This window comes from Cnephaeus nilssonii, assembly GCF_951640355.1.
Source record: "Cnephaeus nilssonii genome assembly, chromosome: X".
In the NCBI taxonomy this organism is placed as follows: domain Eukaryota; kingdom Metazoa; phylum Chordata; class Mammalia; order Chiroptera; family Vespertilionidae; genus Cnephaeus; species Cnephaeus nilssonii.
In genome coordinates, this window is record NC_137071.1 from 7,607,748 (window position 1) to 7,622,511 (window position 14,764).

Below are 14,764 nucleotides of genomic sequence, written 5' to 3' on the forward strand. Positions count from 1 at the left end.
CAGCCAAAATGTGGAGATAAAGAAACATGTCACAAATGAAAGAAATGGAGGAAAGCAAACTACTGGATATAGAGTTTAAAACCACGGTTATAAGGTTACTCAAGAATCTTCTAGAAACCTCTGAGAAATTTAGTGAGACCCTCAAGCATATGAAAAAGGACCAATCAGAAATTAAGCATACACTGACTGAAATAAAGAATAATATACAGAGATCCAACAGCAGACTAGAGGATCCCAAGAATCAAGTCAAAGATTTGAAATACGAAGAAGCAAAAAATACCCAATCGGAAAAGCAAAAAGAAAAAAAAAAATCCAAAAATATGAAGATAGTGTAAGGAGCCTCTGGGAAAACTACAAGCATACCAACATCCGAATTATGGGGGTCCCAGAAGAAGAGAGAGAGTGAGATACTGAAAACCTATTTGAAGAAATAATGACAGAAAACTTTCCTTACCTGGTGAAAGAAATAGACTTACAAGTCCAGGAAGCACAGAGAACCCCAAACAAGAGGAATCCAAAGAGGAACACACCAAGACACATCATAATTAAAATGCCCAGGGCAAAAGACAACAAGAGAATCTTAAAAGCAGCAAGAGAAAAACAGGTAGTTACCTACAAGGGAGCACCCATACGACTGTCAGCTGATTTCTCAACAGAAACTATTCAGGCCAGAAGGGAGTGGCAAAAAATATTCAAAGTGATGAATAGTAAGAACCTACAACCAAGATTACTCTACCCAGCAAAGCTATCATTTAGAATTGAAGGTCAGATAAAGAGCTTCACAGATAAGAAAAAGCTAAAGGAGTTCATCACTGCCAAACAAGTATTATATGAAATGCTGAAGGGTATTCTTTAAGAAGAGGAAGAAGAAGAAAAAGGTAAAGATAAAAATTATGAACAACAAAGTGACAACAAATACATATCTATCAACAAGTGAATCTAAAAACCAAGTGAATAAAAAATCTGATGAACAGAATAAACTGGTGAATATAATAGAATCTGGGCATAGAAAGGGAGTGGACTGATAATTCTCAGGGGGAAGGGGGTGTGGGGAGTGCAGGAAGAGATTGGACAAAAATCTTACACCTACGGACGAGGACAGTGGGGGGGTTAAGGACATGGGGTGGGATGGGAACTGGGTGGAGGGGAGCTATGGGGGGCAAAAAGAGGAACAACTGTAATAATCTGAACAATAAAGGTTTACTAAAAAATAAATTAAAAAATAGTGAAACGAAAAAATTCCTAGATATGATTGACCTGGTGGAAATTTGTATTGAGAGGCCATTGGAAAGTATAAAAAGGAAGCATGGCAAATTAAAAGATAGGGCAACTATTAGCTTTAGAAAAAAAAGTAAAAACCAATAATATAATCATAGTATACTACAATGCTCAGTTGGGAATAATATTTGCATACAAACAATAGCATAAAGAGTGAGTACTGATTTAACTTCGTTTTAATACAACTATATCTGACGGCTAGGGAAAGTGAAGCAGAAGGAGAGGTGGTGATTTAAGACAGCTAAACCTCCCCCCATAAGAGAAAGTCAACAGACACTGAATAAAGTCAATGCATCAAAAGACAGCAGTATACACACATTATTTTAAAATTATCTTAGAAATGTGGAGCTATATAAATGCCAGAAGAAATAAATAAGAGTTGAATGTGGTTGCCTCTAAGAAGGACTGGGGGCAGTAGGGAGGGGAGGGGTGAGGGAGAAAACATCTGCATTTTGTTGTCTCTTTGGCGTCTTTGACTTTGATTCAAAATGTATTTTAACAGGCAGAAAAGAGTTAATAACATACATGGAATTTCGAAACCCTTTGCTTTTGCCATCACGGAAAGTATATCCCGAGTGGAGTGGATAGCACTGAAAACATGGCTGTCTTCTGAAGTCTTCTTACGAAGAGAGGGCAGGTAGCACTTCAAGGATGTGCTCTGCAGGAGGTGGTTGATATACTGGTCAAGTTCATCCTGGCTTTCTGTAAGTGGACAGGCAAGCAAAAGGGCCAATGAAAACAAGCTGCAGAAATATTCTAAAGGCATAATAGTGATTATGGGTAGCACACAGCACTAAGTAAATTTAGTGGAAGATATGTGCACCCCTCCCCAGAGTAAAGAGATTTACACACATAAAGCTACTGTTTGAAGAAAACAACTTCATCCTAGGAAAAGATAGTGTTCATATGAGAACATCACAACATGAACTGAATATGTAAGGCACCCTGAGGGCCAGCAGCTGACACCTGCTTTTTGTTTTAATTTGTCATGAGTGAGCTAAGTATTATGGAATCCCCAGCCCCAATCGCAAGTACTATCCCAAAGTAATAAACAGGTCACTTCAACCCCAAATGCTATTCAGTTTGAGAATGTTATACACATAGGCTTTCAGCTCTCAGATCCAGCCAAATCTAGATCATTCTACCGTTCCTTTCAAAATTCAAGTCCTGTGTTTTTGTCTTTAGAATACTGTATATTTTGTGAAAAGTCCTCATTCCTGAAACTCTTTGTCACTCTAGGTTTTAAAAAGCCCCACTTTTGTAATTTAGGTTTTTAAAGTGGCATTGTATTCATTTTAATGCCTACAAGTTTCCAAAGCCTTTTTTGTTAGGTTAATGAACAATCATTTTCTGTGTTTGTGTCTTAGGGCAATTCTACCACAATGCTAAGGTTTCAATAAATTCAATGAACAGTCTGCAAAGGCATTCCTAGCTATACCTCGATTGTAAGTCTCTTCGAAATATCCTCCCAAATCTGAATCGCTATCAGGACTGATGCTCCCTTCGCTGGAATCATCATCAAATAACTTTTCATCACAGTCTGGATCCAGGAAGGTCAGATACGTGTAGAAAGACGTGGTGAGAAATTCCGAAAGGCTCCCTAATTTTACTCTGCCAAGGAGACACTGTGTTAGAGATATAGGTGCACATGGACAAACTTCCACTAATGAATCATGGAAATACTTTTCAAGAATCAGGTAGCACTTCTGCCAGGATCAATAAATATGTCACTCTGCAGTAGTCAGCCAAGAAATGAAAATGAAAATTCAATAGCAAGTATAAAGTGGAAGTACACAGCATATTAACAGCCAAAATGAATCACGGTGGTTTCTTATTCCTGAGCCCAACACAAACAGAAGTATATTTTACTGAACCAACCAAAGTTTTACAAAACGTACTGAACAAAAAAAGAAAGAAAAAAAAAAACACATATTGAGAGAACCACTTTTTAACCAGAACCAACCTTTCAGAGGTTTTTTTGCCCTCAGTGACTGGACCAGAACAAAACCATAAGCAATGATTCTCTGGGTGTACTTGTGCCATCATTTGAGTCCCTACCATGCAATGGGGTCACACAGGTGCAGATAGGCATGTTTCAGAGCCCACGTTCTGTCTAGAAGGAATGTGATGGGTGGGCCATCCCCAAACCAGAGTAAATGCTCAGAGTGGCCCTAGTATATTACCAGGCTAGGAAAAGTTCCACTGAAAACTGAGAGATGGCTTTGCCAGTGTGGGGTCCCGCTGCAAAGGCAACAAACAGCGTTTGAGTTCTGCAGGTCCACCCCCAGGTTCGGGGAGTAGTGGGATGTCCACGCTACAGAAAGAAAACCTCTTCTGTGTGATTCTTAAAATGTTAGATCTGGAGGCAGCAAGATGCCTTGGAGCTACTAGCATCAGATTATGACTTAGTTGAAATGGCTGAGAGAACCATTTAAGGAATAAATTAAAGCAGAGATGCAAATGAATTCATAGGTGGTTGAGCTTCAATGGGCAAATGGACTACATCATAAACAAGGCCTGAGGACAAGAAAAGCCTTCCCTTCATAAAGTAATAACTCTCTCCCCCCCCCACCCCCCCAGAGCCCTGGAGTCAGTTCTAGTGATGGTTTTGCCCTGAGGTTGGGGAACAGGACTGGTGAGGCAGAGCCAGGAAGAAAGACAATGGAAAGTTTCCCTCTGATTAAGTTGAAAGGCATCAGGTCAAAGGTGGAAAGGCAGTAATTTGATAGCAAGCTACCCCAGTGGGTTCCAGGAAGTAGACCAGCATCTAGGGTGAGTTCAGCTTTTACAAGACCCTCAGACACAAAGGAAAAAGCAAAATGAGATTCAGTTGTAACTGCTGTGGACGAAAAGGGGCCACATGCTAACCTGACAAGCTCAGGGAAGGCCTGTGTGGCAACCTTGCAAATGCACAGACCTAAAGTAACTACAAAGGAAGGTCTGAAATTAAAGCGTTTTCAACTAAAAGCAGTTTATGGCAGATAGTCATGTCCTAGACTAGAATCTTCCCTAACAAAGGTCAGTCTTTACCTCAACTGAGCCTGTCTATTGTCTTTTGCATCTATGATAACATAGCTTTATAAAGTCAGGGTAACTTCCCTTTTTGGGGGGCCCCTCAGGGCACAACCAATGCACCAGAGCAGATACTACAAATCCTCTCATTGTTATTTTTATCATGTTGTTGACTATTAACTACCCCAGTGATGGGCAACCTTTTGAGCTTGGTGTGTCAAACTTTGCCAAAAAACTGAGCATAACTCGGGTAGTGTGTCACTTTAAGGAAAAAAAACATTATTTCGCAAATGTTTCATCCTCAGGAGCAGCAAATGTTTCATCCTCGGCATGCGGCCGCCTGAGCGGCTGCGTGTCATCAGAAATGGCTACGCGTGTCAGTGCTGCCACGCGTGTTCATAGGTTCGCCATCACTGAACTATCCTGTACCCACCTATGTAAAAGCTGTATCATTTTACTTTTTACCCAGTCCCAGAGGTTTCCCTCTTCTGCTTTCTCCTGCCTCCTTAATCTATTACCAATGAATTTCATGTAACCCACTTACACCTTCTCTTTTGATTGTAATGCATAAAAATAAGGTGCAAAACTGCCATTCTCTGGAGCTTTATCTCATTATGTTGAGATTTTGCTTCCTGGCAATTGCCACAGTTTGGTTCAAATAAACTCACAAAAAGTCTTCACAGGTTTGAATGTTTCTGATGTTGACAGGATCAAGAACTCAGTAGGAAAGGTAGCCGATGGAGGCTACGCATTCCAGTTTGGTTCCCTGGCTCTCTGAACCATTGCCGTACTCTGTAAATGGGAGCTCCTCCCGATTCCTATAAGCCCTCCGCCAGCTCCACATGGAATTAGAGCCTGGTTTCTGGATTCACACAGAGCTTCTGCACCCATTTGTCGTGTGCGCTGGCTCCCTGAGGTGACTGCTCCTTCTCTATAAAGTGGGAATACAGCCCACGTGACGAAGTGAAGATTAAATGTGACAATGCGTACCAAGCAACAAAGAACACATTGCAAGTGCTCAATTAACTACAGTGTCCTTTTGACAATGATTATATTTCAATTAATATATAATTTTGAACAACAGTTAATTATGGGCATATGGTATTTTCTCCTGGTTAAGATGCTGTACACCGGGTGGTAACTTATTCAAACTGGAGGTAAAAATGGATGAATGTGGGTGTCGACTGCAGGTATGGCACTAGCGCTGGAAATGTAGATGGCAAAATGCTGGGGACGGTCTCACTGACCAGGAGCAGCTCAGAGTGAGAGTCACTTCAAGTCTAGAGCAAAACTGGCAGTAGGCTCTGTGAGCAGAGGTACCAACCCCAGCACAGTGACTCAACTCTGAAGACATCAGGTTACATGAAATGAGCCAGTCACAAAGAGAGAAATATTGGATGAGTCCACTTGCTACCAAGAGACCGAAAGTAGAATAGTGGTTCCCAGGGGCTGAGGGCAGGGGAAAATGGAGAGTTGTTTAATGAGCACAGAGTTTCAGTTTTACAAGATGAAGAGAGTTCTGGAGGTTGGTTGCACAACAATGTGAATGTACTTAACAGTACTGAACTGTACACTTAAAAATGGTTAGTGGTAAATTTTATTTTATGTGGATTTTACCACAATTTGAAAAAGTTACTGTGGCATCAGGGTCTCTAGTATGGGAGGATGTGAGAAGAAGGGCTGATTTTAAGGCCCAATTGAATTTAACAAGTGGCATTCCATCAGGGACCAAATGGAAACTTCCCTGAGCCTGGGAGAGGCTGGCTTCCCAATGAGGTTCTCCTAGGGTCCTTCTGGCATATCCCAGGGAATTCAGAGAGGTCAGGGCCTAGATGCTCCAGAGAAAACCTCTGCCTTGTGACAGTCAGAGGGTTAAAAAACCAAAGGGGTTTTACTGGGACATGAGCCCCCATCACTCAAGATGCTTAACCATAATACCTGGGAGCTTCTGCCATACCGAGGGCCTACAAAGGAATGGGTTTCATTCCGCTGAGATGAGGGGACAATGGTCTAGGCCAGTGGTCGGCAAACTGCGGCTCGCGAGCCACATGCGGTTCTTTGGCCCCTTGAGTGTGGCTCTTCCACAAAATACCACGGCCTGGGCGAGTCTATTTTGAAGAAGTGGCGTTAGAAGAAGTTTAAGTTTAAAAAATTTGGCTCTCAAAAGAAATTTCAATCGTTGTACTGTTGATATTTGGCTCTGTTGACTAATGAGTTTGCCAACCACTGGACTAGGCACATTCAGGTGCTCTGCTCTGAGGGCCGCTAAGGAATTTGTAAAGTTCTGTGAATTATTCTTCAGGTGATAGCACACTCAAGTCAATTCAAGGAGCATTTATTGAGCACCTACTAGATCTTAGGCACTGAGTCTTTTCTTTCATGCCTTTTACTAGAAACAGCAAAGAATTCCATATATGCATTCCAGGAATGCCACTTCAGAGAATTGATATGTTTACCTCTCTATGCTCCAGGCCTCCTGGCGCCCACAAAAGCTTCACAAACACCCACTGACTGCTGCTTTAGAGATTATTCTAGTTTCACATGGGTCACTGGAGTCAATAAGTTTTAATTTCCTTCTTACTCTAAAGCACCATGCTTCTATGTTTAGCAATTGACATGAAAAATGGGAGAAGGGCAGCAAAAAGACTTTAAGAAAGTTACTTTAAAAAAAATCATAAATTACCTAGCTCCTCCAAAATATCCATCCTCTAGTTTTCTAATTGTAGAAAGAACTGCAGGATGAATGTCTGAGCCATCATTTGCTAAGGGGGAAAAAGGAAAAGATGAGTTAGTTTACTTCATCTGGGAATACTTTCTTTATGTGTGTGTGGGGGGAGGCATGCACCGAAATGTTTTCATCAACACAACCTAATTAAATACCTATGTCATAGAAGATTCCTGAGCTAAGAGACTGAACTGCTGAAAAACCCCTTCAATACTTAGCTCTGTCCACAGGAGCCATTTTAAACAGTGTGAAAAGGGCCCAAACCAATAGTGGGATATGATTCAGGCAGATCAAGTTCATGGAGTTACTGAGCATGGTGTGGGTGATTGGGAAGGTGAGCGTGGGTCTGCCCGTCATCCGCCAGCAGGTGCACAGGTAAGCCAGCTCAATCCTCAGCATCTCTACGATCATCTCATTGTCCAGGGCCAGATAGAAGTGATGCTGGTCTGTAAACTGCAAGTCAGAACAGGCCAAGTAAGAGGTTGTTCTTCATTTCCCTCGACACAACCCCAGCTGTCATTCACGGCAGCACTAATCCTTGTGCTATGTTTCCAGAGAAACAGTTCAATCCTGGTTATAATCCACCTATCATGGGGCTCTCAGACAAATCGACCTGCCACCTGCACAGGAGCTGTGGAAGGGAAAGGTGCACGGCTACATCTATTTACAACTCCTCAGATGAGGATATAAGCACCAGGCCCAATATCCCTGTCTCCTAAAGGAAATCAATAACTCCCTAATTCTTACTCCTCCAGGGCTGCTGGGCTCGGAGATGCTTTCCAAGTGAGGGCACTGAGAGCAACCGAGATGTGGGAATTATGATTACCTGATTGATGGCCTGGCTAATGTGAACTAAAGGCACTGTGACCTGATGTCGATGAAAATCAAATTGGTCTTCTGGCCTCTGGACTAGTCTATGCTCAGTTCATGCTCTGGTCTGAAATTTGTTAGGAACAGAAATAACTCACAAGATTTCAGGGAGCAGTGTGGGTTAGGGTGAAAAAGAACAATCTGGGGCTACTGACCCCTGACTATGTGCCTAGGTAGTGGGGGCGCTGTGCTCCATGTTGACAAAGGGGTACCACCGTTGGTCTTTCTAGCTGCCCAAATGGATGGAAAACGTTTGGTTTGGGTACCAGAGGACAAGTTTTTTTTTTTTGGAAACAAAAACTCTGAAAGTTCCATATTCAGTATATTCAGGATCCCATCAAGGGGGTTGGGGCCTGAAAATCAGACTGGCTGTGTGTTACAGGGGGTCTGATGACAACTTAAGCAAGGGTGAGGGACTCTTGTGGTTAGGGACACAAGGGCTATGAGGCAAGTGATATGTTACTAGCAAATTTATAAAGCGGTGTGAATTTCACTACTAATGACTGGAAGTTATGACACACTCAATTCGATTCAAGGCACAATAATTGAGCACCTACTATGAGTAAAGAATTGTACTAGGGTAATGGGTGTCATCCTAAATGTCTCTATTTGAACATATGCATGCACATTCTAGCACATTCAAAATGGCTCACCAGCCAGAAAAGAGAGCTTAATGAAAAGATGCTTGTTGGTTTCCTACTGGCATGCTCTTCTCACCTGAGGTGTGAAAGTAAATATTTGGTTCCTAATCACATATAGTTTAGATGTTCCAAGGACGCCAATGTGCCTATATGGTCGCCCGCTCAATTTCATAGTCTTATTCCGTCCTATTTGAAAAAAAAGAGAGAGAGAAATGGTGTTAGAGTAAATACAGTAACATCTAATCCAACTGACTTCACCTAAGACTGAACATATTTTTATGTCAAACAACCCATTGTGGGGTTTGGTTTCTCTCAGCACCAGTACATCTTTAAATAGGACAAAGAAGAATTAAAAACAAGTCCCACCCCTTTTCATGAATGTATCTGAGTAGTACCTGATTCAACATCTATATAGAAAAAACTGTTGCAAGGATTTAATTAATGTTTACTTCTAATTTACTAAACGAAGTCAGATTTTAGAAAAAGTAAAGAGAACCCCCTCCTATTTTAATGGATAAATGACCATTTTTCTGAGACTATAGTTGAAAATTAAAACGTTATCAAGACACAAACCACTGTTCCAATTGTGAATTTTTCAAAGGTGGCTGCATATTTTACAACAGATTTGGCAAATCACATGGCCAACCTGTAGTGACATCCACTGAACCGGCATGAGGAGAACGTGCTTGTTTGCCCATTCTTCTTCACATGGAAGTGATCAAACCACCTGCTATAGGGCTTTGCCCAAAATTCTAAAGAATTTATACAGATCACAGTCTCCCCCCAGATCCAAAGCCTAGAACAGAGATGCCTCCTTGCCAAAAATGCCCTATTTCCCCAAACCTACCAAGCTTGGCGTATATGTGACTAAGGATCCGGCCTGGTTGGACTCGGATTGGGTGAATGTCAGCAATACTCTGGACGTCTATCCCATGCTTCCTCAACAAGTCCTTAATGTGGTTGTTTTCTGCCAGAACAGTAACTGCAAATAAGAAGAACACGCAATCTTCATTACATTGTGGCCATTGTCTCCTTACATGGATATATGTATCATTGACTGGCCTCTTCTTTGGCCTATGATACACACATTAGCATGCCCTCCATGAACTAGGTGTCTTTGAAAATGACAGCACATGTACTGCTGCTCTTCCTGGTTCTCTCTGGCCTTGCCTCTTCTCAACACTCACGATGCATATTTCATGTACTCACAATGTACATGACAGTCTGATAAGAGACTTCTAAAAATGTTCTTCAACAGATCCCATGTCAAATTACCCCATTTCATATGATGTCTTGCCTTCCCCTGGATCTACATTTATTCTAAACCTGCCTGGTGTTCTTTTCATATGTGGTCAGGAATAGACACAGCTCCACATGGAGTACCAGGAGAAACCTGTGCCCCTGCTCCCAAAGGACATAGCTTCCATGCTAGCACATGCCACCTGCATCACCACAAACATGTGAGTAATGTGTTCCGCTATGATGTTACAAATTAATATACGCTAAAGCATACATATATCATACACACTTAAACAAAATAGAAAATCATGGAACATTTGCATTAAAAATACATGGGTTTTCCCAGAAGTGGAATCGCTGGGTCATAAGGCAATTCCATGGGAGTCTATCCTAAGAATCCCGAAACACTGATTAGAAGGAATGTATGCACCCCTATGTTCATGGCAGTGTTGTTTACAACAGCCAAGATTTTGATGCAACCTAAGTGCCCAACAGTAGGTGAGTGGATAAAAAAGCTGTGGTACATTTACACAATGGGATATTAATTGGCTATAAAAAAAGGAAATCTTACCTTTTGGGACAGCATGGATGGACTGCGAGAGTATTATGCTAAGTGAAATAAGCCAGTCAGAGAAAGACAAGTACCATATGATTTCACTTATATGTGGAATTTAATGAACAAAATAAACTAATAAACAATATAGAGACAGACTCATGGATACAAAGAACATATTGACAGCTGCCAGAGGGAAGGGGGGTTTTGGAGCTGGGTGAAAAAGGTGAAAGAATTAAAAAAAAACCTCATAGACACAGACAACAGTATGGTGATTGCCAGAGGGAATGGGGGTTAGGGGGAAGTAAAAGAGGGTAAAGGGGGGATAAATGATGATGGAAGGAGACTTGACTTGGGGTAGTGAACACACAATACAATGTGCAGATGATGTATCATAGAATTGTACACCTGAAACCTATATAATTTTATTAACCAATGTCACCCCAATAAATTCAACAAAAATTCAAGCAAAAAATACACATGGGTTTTACAAAGTTAAATAAAAACAGTAAACACGCTCACAAACCTTGTACCACAACATCAGGTTTGACGGAAGTGGAAAATCTTCTATTTAAGGGGTCAATTTCACCAGTGGCAAGGAATCCCTAGGGAAAAAAAAAGGAGCATTAACACTATGAAATATTGATTAACCAAAATTTAACCTAAATTTGAAAATGACATATTTTGGGGCTCAAAATATTCAGTATTTATTCCCTTATATATTTCAAGTCTATTGCTTATTTTCTCTGAAACACAGTAGATCATTTAGTTAGGCATGGATAAATGTGTTATGATTTCGGCACCTAGCTCCCCACAGCTAGTCAAATATGCCACCATCTTATGTGAGTAAAGAGAACAATGGTAACGGATACTTCAGAGCAGCTGACTTTAAAGCCATGAAGATGCCAAAGACATTCACCGCCATAGTGGACAGAGAGCCACTGTGCTCTTCTGGTTCGCCATCTGTGAAGCCCCCCAAGTTGCCTACCTCTGCCAAAAGTGAGCTGAGGATGTACAAGGACTGACCCCACAGATGGGGCAGCTTCCCCAGAGGAACTCTGTCCACCGTGTGAGGATTCTTATACTCTTCGTCTACCTGGCAAAGAGAGAAAAATCCTAAAGTCAGAATGTCAGAGGATACAAAGGCCAATGTCACCCTACACTAGAGAGCACACTGAGGATTTACAAAATGCTACTCATTTGCTCCCCCAGGCCAATTCTGTGTGAGAGCTGGAATTGGGAGGCCAAGGAGGCTAAACCTTTGCGCTGGTGGTAGTGGGTGGGAGGGGTGGTTCACACGTAAAAGCAGCAGAGGCAGAACTCATATCTAGGCCTGGTTCCAGGCCAGTGCTCTGCCCACAAGCACACTGATGGCAAAAGGCAGAGAGACAGAAACTGGAAGTCTGGCCAGCCTTCTTTGAGCACAGCTCCAGGCAACAAGAAGTTGCACAGCTCGTGCTTACACCTGGCTGTATTTTGGATACAATGATCTAAAACATCAGCCTTCTGCCATGGCAGTGCCTCAGTGGATGCTAAGTCAGGTTTCTTTGATCTTGCTATCCCCAGGAGTTCATAAACTCTGTATGCTCACACAAGAAAATTACCAGAAGGTGGCACTATTTATTGAGAAAAGAACAATTGTACTATTAGATCAGGAAGTTTTCATCAGGGATTCAAAAAGCTGAACCCATTGGGGGCTCTTGACTCATCTAAGGAAGTTACAGTTCTCTTTCTGATGGACAGTGCTGGCTACGCACTATAAGAGTTAGTCTACAACTTTCTCTGTTGCAAACTCCATGCTGACCTTTGGGTTTTTATTCATTACAACGTTGGTTGGGGGTAATGTCAGTGACCACTTTTTTCCTTCCAGAAAATATCAGTCAATCAAAGGAAGTAGAAACATTTGTCCTTCTCCAAAGGGGAAAATCACACCACGAGGGCAATCATTCTTTGTGTGTTAATCAGTGATGTTATTAATATACTTAGCAAAATTTTAAAAATTTGCTGTAGCAGTAAACATTAAGAAAACCTGAAGATCATAAACTAAACAGAATTAAACATCACCAGCAATCAAATAATCAAATGGGATACTAGTATGAAATGAGATTCACCAAAATGTCACAGTGGTTATCCTTGGGTAGTGAGATTAGAGATAGGTATTTACTTCTTTTGGCAGAATTCTGGATGTTTTGCAGTGTGCAGGATTACTTTTACAATCAGATTGTATGTTAAAGCTATTGAAATGTAAGTAATGTCCAGAAAGACTGAAAAGATCTAGAATGAGAAATAGTCTATGCAAAGAACAGAAGGCAGGCAAGGTGCCCGGATCACAAGACAGCCTGGCTCTACCCTGTTGCCACCCACGGGCTGGCTCCTGCCTCCCTCTAGTGGCACCTCCTCCCCCTTTTCCACCCCTTCTGATCTGCTTGCAAGTCTTCCAATGCATCAGGTCTTTGCCACCACCACTCCTGTGTCTGCGCTCCATCCCTGGACTAGCTCCTCTGACCCCCCACTAGCCTGCAAGCTTGCAGAGGAAGAGCTGGCATTGCAACTCTTTTGTGCCCCAGGATCTAGTCTGGTACCGGGCCCGGAGTAGCTGCTTAATATGTATCTGCTGGGCACACTTGAATTAGTCTCAAGCTATGCAATGGAGGACCCCATGGATGGTGGCCCTTTGTACAAGCATGTCTAGCTGAGGAAGAGTGAGGCTAAAATCCAGGCTTGATGCCACTTTGGCCTGGGGCTGCAGCCACTTCAAGGATGAGGTCCTTTTTCTAATTTGCACAAAGGTGCCATATGGGTCTGGGTGTTCCTATCTGCAGTGGTTTCTTCACGCCACTGTTGTGATGGGTGCACCTTCCCACGTGTTCTCTGGAAGCAGCCTACACACACTGTGTTCAACATAAAATAGTGTTCAAAATAGGTGCCTTGCTTAAAGGTCAGTGCGAAGTTTAGAAGAGAGAAAAGTTGCAGAGTAATTTTTTTACAACATGTAGCCAGCACTGTTCACACCTAGCATGCACTATAGTCAGGAATATATGCCTTTTAGTAGAACACAGATGGATGGTTATTCTCTACCATAAAATACGTAAAACACCCATGAAGTCATTTATTTCCACTTGCTCTGCTTCCAGGATCCAAATGGCCTCCTATTACTAATTTTGTTAGGCCAAATGCCTCAGTTTTGGAAATGTGAAACCTGAACACATAGTTGCTGTGAAATAACTATCCAGGCCCGACCATCAGCCCCTCACCAGCAACACATACATATGAATACATTTGCAGGATGCCTAGGTCTCTGACACTTAGAGAGAAAAGAGCCCTTGTAGGCTCCATGGCCTGATCAGTAACTAAAGTGAGGGACTCTCCAACACCTGGAAATGTACTACCCATTAGGAGGCACCTCGGGTCTGGTCCCAGGTGGACCAGTGCTATCTGAGCACTAACAGGTTCCAGAGCCTCTTTGGGCAGAGGCACACAATTTCGGAGGCCCCACCAGTTCCCTAACCATGTGCTTGTGGGCCTGATTCAACCACAGAACCCCTAAACCCAAGCTGTGGCATGACAGCTTCTGCTGGATTATGATCTCCTGCTGTGCCTGTCAATTAGGGGGAATATGCTGCTCTCTGAAGTCTCTACTTCCTGCAAATACAGTAATGAAGCAATAGGAACAGATGAAGGACAAACAGCCTTGAATCAAGAATTCTTTTCTTCTAAACATGACACACATATAGGGAAATCTTCCCACCAAGATATATATATATATATATATATATATATATATATATATATATATATATATATATATATATATATATATCTCCATCACGGCCCAATTTAGGAAACTGGATAGAACAAAACTATCTTTAGGCATCTTATTGGAACTGGCCAATTTCTCTCTCCCTGATATAGAATGTCTTCTAAGTGATTACTTGAGCTCTAGCTCTGGAATGGCTTGATTCAAAGGAAGAGATTCTCAACTCTATCTACACATCTCTCCTCCTTCCCTAGGAAGATTCTGTCTGGTTTCTTCTTCTGTGGATACGCGTGAGAACATGGTGTCCAACAGTGTTTTGTGCATTTGAAGGTTCATTTGGCCTTGGGCTCAGGTGAGGAACAGATAGCCTCTGAAGGTCCTCCATTGATGCCTCACTTGGACTCCCCTTTGCAAGCATGGCTCCAAAGCCTTAACTTCTGTGATAGACAGGAACACTACTGAAGGCTTTACAAACCACTTCTCCTGGAGGAAAAGTGTTAGTTCTGGAAAGAGGGTGAAAATATGAAAAGGTCAAGTACCAAGTCACTTTGTTCTTGATAAGCAATGCCTGGTTACCTTGTTAGGTGGGATGGCATAGAGTTCTGGCACCAGGTGGATCCCATTCTTGCCCCTGATTAATATTCCTTCCAGGGCCTCTCGGTATTCTTGGACCTGGAAAATAGTCCCAT

The 14,764-nt window shown here is 42.1% G+C and overlaps 1 protein-coding gene across 2 annotated transcripts in view; it reads right to left on the reverse strand.

The window, feature by feature from the left end:
• PHKA2 (phosphorylase kinase regulatory subunit alpha 2) overlaps positions 1–14,764 on the reverse strand; it is a 64,278-nt gene that overhangs the window by 20,286 nt on the left and 29,228 nt on the right. For both annotated transcript variants that reach the window (XM_079764696.1, XM_079764695.1), the window contains 9 exons: positions 14,652–14,747; positions 11,307–11,414; positions 10,845–10,923; positions 9,374–9,508; positions 8,603–8,712; positions 7,324–7,468; positions 6,974–7,052; positions 2,717–2,889; positions 1,804–1,980 (listed from right to left, as the gene is read on the reverse strand). In XM_079764696.1, the coding sequence (XP_079620822.1) occupies positions 1,804–1,980; positions 2,717–2,889; positions 6,974–7,052; positions 7,324–7,468; positions 8,603–8,712; positions 9,374–9,508; positions 10,845–10,923; positions 11,307–11,414; positions 14,652–14,747 (1,102 nt within the window). The remainder of the gene's footprint in view (positions 1–1,803; positions 1,981–2,716; positions 2,890–6,973; positions 7,053–7,323; positions 7,469–8,602; positions 8,713–9,373; positions 9,509–10,844; positions 10,924–11,306; positions 11,415–14,651; positions 14,748–14,764) is intronic.